Source organism: Dipteris shenzhenensis, chromosome 29 (genome assembly GCF_047967505.1).
Source record: "Dipteris shenzhenensis isolate YYH24624 ecotype China chromosome 29, Dip_SZ_1.0, whole genome shotgun sequence".
Lineage (NCBI taxonomy): Eukaryota > Viridiplantae > Streptophyta > Polypodiopsida > Gleicheniales > Dipteridaceae > Dipteris > Dipteris shenzhenensis.
This window is the reverse complement of record NC_141624.1, coordinates 9,109,639-9,114,817: the sequence shown is the minus strand read 5'-3', so window position 1 is coordinate 9,114,817 and position 5,179 is coordinate 9,109,639. Positions and strand designations below refer to the sequence as shown.

The following is a 5,179-nucleotide window of genomic DNA, read 5'->3' as shown; positions in this document are numbered from 1 at the left end:
CTTTACAAGGTTGGATGTCAAAGAAAGGGAGTGCAACAATAAGATGTCACCATGGAGATAATGCAATTTCAGGCTATTTTATGGAAGTCAAATAACCACCCAATAATAACAACATGTGAGCATGAAGATTTACAAGTATGAACGACAACATTTTCTATCAAAGTATGCATGAAGATTTACAAGTATGAACAACAACATTTTCTATCAAAGTATGATTGTGCCTAGATTTTGCCTAGTGAATAATCTATGAGCATGAAGATTTACAAGTGTGAATGACAACATTTTTCTCCCGATCATAGTATGATTGTGCCTAGTGTAAATAAATTACTTGCTTTTTCATTGGAAACTTGCAGTAATTTAAAGTCTCTAGTTCATACACTCACTTGTGGATGGCATGTCATGAGATTGGGTTTTGATGTGAATCAACCTATCCAAAACAACTTTCATGGTTGGGCGATGGCGTGGGCTTTCCCGAGTGCACACAAGGGCTACATTCTGCATGGCAATGAGTGAGTCTTCCAGTTGGTGATCCACTTCACTTGATGTATAGCTTCTCCACAAAGTAGCATCAATGGATTTCAAAGGATGATCACTAGAAGAAACCCACTTTGATAGGGATATTCCAGCTGGAAGATCGTCACTTGTTGGCATCTTTAGCGTCAGCATCTCCAGAAGCAATACACCGAAGCTGTACACGTCTCCTTTAGTGGTCATTAGTCGTGATGATGCATACTCTGTCATTGATCATTGACCACCGAATCTCTCATGAGTAAGGGAAGCAACTAAAGAAGAGCAACATAAATGATAAGGAGGTACATGTAGCAAAAACCAGATCTAAATTAATTAAAATTATCACCTGGTGCCATGTATCCGATGGAGCCTCGAAGCTTTGTTGATGATGATAGAGAAGCTGCTCCTATGTCAGCTCTTGTAACAAACTTGGCAATCCCGAAGTCGCTGATCTTTGGAGTCATGTCCTGGTCTAATAATACATTGCTGGGCTTGAGATCGCCGTGAATAATGGGGGGCACACAATGATCGTGCAGGTACACCATTCCCTGAGCAACACCGATGGCAATGTCTAGACGTACTTCCCAAGTCAGATGGCACGTCTCGGTGCCGTTGTACAAATGGCGTTCGAGGCTTCCATTTTTCATTAGCTCCAATACCAACGTACTTGTCTCCATGTTGTGACAGTAGGTTAACACCCTCACCAAATTTCGATGTTTCACATGGCCCAAGATCTCGCACTCTGTAATTAAGCTCCGTAGAGCATTCGGGTTAGCGACTTTGAGAACTTTGATTGCTACTTCCTGATCTAGCTGTGGTATTCTTCCTCTGTATACACTGCTGGTTCCCCCCAACCCAAGTAAATGTTCTCCGGCGTAACCTCTCGTGGCAACATAGAGGTCTTCTTGAGAAACCTTCAATCTCACAGCTTTGAGCGTTGGCAACTGGGTCGATACCTTTTTGCGAGCACGCAAAATGCAAAGAGTACGCACAGAAAAGAAAAGCACTGCAATTACGGAGGTGCAGATGGCGGCAATTTTCCAGAAGGTGATAAATATTGTTTCGGCCCTGTTTGTAGTAGAGGGGCAGGCCGATAAGATGGGAGGGCCACATAGTCGGGGATCGCCTAAAAAAGAGTTTGCAGTCAAGTTGTCGAAGACACCTCCTTTTGGCACAGCACCTTCCAAGTCGCTATTGTATGAGAAGTTGGCGAAAGTAAGGAGGGAGAGTGTGGCGAGAGACACAGGAATCTCTCCAGAGAAACGATTGACTGAGAAGTCGATGTATACCAGGTTTTCCAGTTGGCCAAGGATGTCCGGAATGAAGCCAGTTAGATTATTTTGCGAGAGATCCACTCTTACTACGTGAACCAGGCTTCTTATCCCTGCAGGTACTAGGCCGTTAATAGAATTATGGGAAATGTCGAATTCGACGAGACTAGCAGGTATTTCTTGTGGGAGAGGACCGGAAAGCCTATTAAAACTAAGGTACAGGTAATTCAGTTGGGAACAATTTCGGAGGCCGCCTGGTATGGAGCCTACCAACCTGTTGTGAGATGCCGAAAAATGCATTAGATGCTGAAGCTGCCCTAACGAAGAGGGAAGGCTACCTCTAAGCATGTTATTTCCCAGGTCAAAGAGTTCGAGACTAACACATCCAGTTATTAGTTTCTGAGGAATTGTGCCCGTAAGTTCATTCGAATCCAACCTCAATCCCTGCAGGGTTCTGAGACCTGCAAGCCCTGCAGGGATTTCCCCTGTGAGTCGGTTGTCCCAGAGCATCAATTGTTGAAGACCGCGAATACGACCTAACGTGGGCGGGATGGGTCCGGTCAGCAAGTTGGTATGCAACCACAGCTTCTGTAGCGACGAGCAGTTGCTCAACTGGGGCGGAATGTTTTGAGAGAGACGATTGCCCCACAAGCTCAAAAATTGCAGCTGTTGAAGACGACCCAGAGAAGAGGGGATGGAGCCCGTCAAAGAGTTGCTAGGCAAATCCAGCAACTGTAGCACAGAGCAATTCGCCAACGTTGGCGGAATGGCTCCGGAGAGATTGTTGCGCCACAAGCTCAAAATTCGCAGCTGTTGAAGACGACCCAGAGAAGAGGGGATGGAGCCCGTCAAAGAGTTGCTAGACAAATCCAGCAACTGTAGCACAGAGCAGTTCTCCAACGTTGGCGGAATGGCTCCGGAGAGATTGTTGCCCCACAAATACAAATTTTGCAGCTGCTGTAGACGACCCAGAGAAGATGGGATGGAGCCAATTAACGCATTCTGGTTCAATGAGAGGTTCTGTAGAGAGGAACAGTTGCCCAACTCCGGCGGAATGTTTTGTGAGAGACGATTGTCCCACAAGCTCAAAATTCGCAGCTGTTGAAGACGACCCAGAGAAGAGGGGATGGAGCCCGTCAAAGAGTTGCTAGACAAATCCAGCATCTGTTGCACAGAGCAGTTCTCCAACGTTGGCGGAATGGCTCCGGCGAGATTGTTGCGCCACAAATACAAATTTTGCAGCTGCTGCAGACGACCCAGAGAAGATGGGATGGAGCCAATTAACGCATTCTGGCTCAATGAGAGGTTCTGTAGAGAGGAACAGTTGCCCAACTCCGGCGGAATGGCTCCGGAGAGATTGTTGCCCGACAAATACAAAGTTTGCAGCTTCTTTAGAAGACCCAGAGAAGATGGTATGTATCCCGTTAAAAGATTCCGATACAATATGAGGCTCCGCAGTCGAGAGCAGTTGCCCAACTGCGGGGGAATGCCTCCTGAGAGATGATTGCCCCACATGTGAAAATGGCGCAGCGTGTTTGGACGAACCAAAGAAGATGGGATTGATCCGGTGAAGGAATTGTTACTGATATCGAGCGTCTGTAGCAGCGAGCAATTGCCAAGCTGAGGCGGAATGGCACCGGAGAGGTTATTGCCAAAGAGGTACAAGATGCGCAGGTCCTGCAGACGGCCCAAGGTTGGGGGGATAGATCCTGAGAGCTGGTTTTGGGAGAGGTCCAAGTATTGCAAGCGGTGCAAGAGCGAAAGGTGGCGAGGGATGGATGAGGTGAGATAGTTTTGGGAAAGGTCGAGGATGGAGAGGAAGGGAAGGTTGGAGAGGGGGAAGATGGAGTGAGGAGGGAGTAGTAGAGATCCATGGAGGGAGCGAGCGCTGAGTTCGAGGGACGAGACGCGGAGAGAAGACGAAGCCCACGTGCACACCACCCCGTTCCACTCGCAGACATTTTGAGGCATTGCCCAACCGTCAAGGGCATGCACAGGGTCGAGTGTTATCACTTGGAGCTTGAATTTGAGTAAGGCCTTTGCATCAGACTCCAGTAGTGAGGAGCTCCTTAATGCATTACCACTAGTACCCACAACAGCAAGGAGTAGCACCAGGAGGAGCTCCATTCTGCATGATTCCATCTTCAAACCCCAAAACTCTTTCGCTTATAACACATCCAACACACTTCTCTGGTGAAATTTTTGTGTGCGCGGTAGAGTGCCTCACATGCACTTATTGTGAGTTTCCTATATTCTTCTATTGTTGAAGATAAACACTTGGCTGCTCATTTGAGGACCACGATGTAGCATCTTGACCAAGAAAAAATGCAAATCCTTGTGTGGATCTTTTAGGTTCATGGTCCCTTGCATAGTCACTATCACAGTATCCATTCAACCTTGGATGACTTTCTCTGTATTCTATTCCAAACTACCTTGTACCATTGATGTATCTCAAGACTCTCTTGGCTACATTTCAATGAGACTACTTTGGATTTGCCATAAACTGTGCAAGCATTTCTTACTTCTCTTGCAGCTAACACTTAGGCTCATTTTTTGAGTGCTTACTTAAGCACACTTTTTTGGTTATTTTGCTTTCATCCTTAGAGTAGGGTTATGATTTATTCTTTTACTGGGTTCGTTCTCTCCGGCAATCATTTTATGATTGTCTTCTTTTGGTGCGAGAACTTGACTATCTCCTAAGATTACATAGACGATGGAACTTTTGGAGTCCAAACATTAGAAGCTATGTCAACATACACCTTTGCTAGTGAATTGAAGTAACTCTCACGAAATGTAGACATTTTCCTCATATTTATAAGTTTCACTCCTCACCATCTCTAATCATATTTCCTGAAACTTGATTCTCATTATACATAGGACTAAAAGCCTAAATATTCCAAGAGAGATATGATTCGAATATTAGATAATTAAATGAGTATTGTTTTTCCTTTGTGATCCACCAACACACACACGCGCACGCGCGTGTGTGTGTGCGTGTACACATGTGGGAGTGTCTATCCATATATAGTATATAACCCTTCTTATAATCGAATATGTCCCCTGTCCGAGGTAGAATAAATGTAAACCTTTTAACTTGCAAGGACAAACGAGAGCTACTCCTTTTAAATGTAAACTTTTTAACTTGCAAGGACAAACGAGGTAGAATAAATGTAAACCTTTTAACTTGCAAGGACAAACCTTACCTTTTGGTTGGACCTACTCCACAAGAACCTTGCCTTTTGGGTGAACCTACCACACAAGTGTGTGCTTTATGCCCTTGGAAGATCCAACCTTATGTCCCTTCAAGATAGACTTGATTGTCAGACAGATTCCCAGGCTAAACACTAAAATATCCAAGATGCCTTGTGTCATTGACGTCTACAAATCAGACCGCTCGG

At 45.3% G+C, this 5,179-nt stretch overlaps 1 protein-coding gene across 1 annotated transcript; it reads right to left on the bottom strand.

The window, feature by feature from the left end:
* Positions 1-366: 366 nt before the first annotated feature.
* On the bottom strand, positions 367-3,908 carry LOC147882403 (uncharacterized). The gene is made up of 2 exons (XM_087400233.1): positions 857-3,908; positions 367-734 (listed from the first exon to the last, which is right to left on the bottom strand). Exons 1-2 carry the CDS (start codon positions 3,906-3,908, stop codon positions 367-369), a joined length of 3,420 nt encoding a protein of 1,139 aa, XP_087256359.1.
* Positions 3,909-5,179: the final 1,271 nt, after the last annotated feature.

Coding starts and splice junctions, on each gene's coding strand:
- LOC147882403 (XM_087400233.1), bottom strand. CDS start 3,908: ATGGAGCTCCTCCTGGTGCTACTCCTTGCTGTTGTGGGTACTAGTGGT. Junction 735..856: donor CATCGGATACATGGCACCAG/GTGATAATTTTA, acceptor GATCAATGACAG/AGTATGCATCATCACGACTA.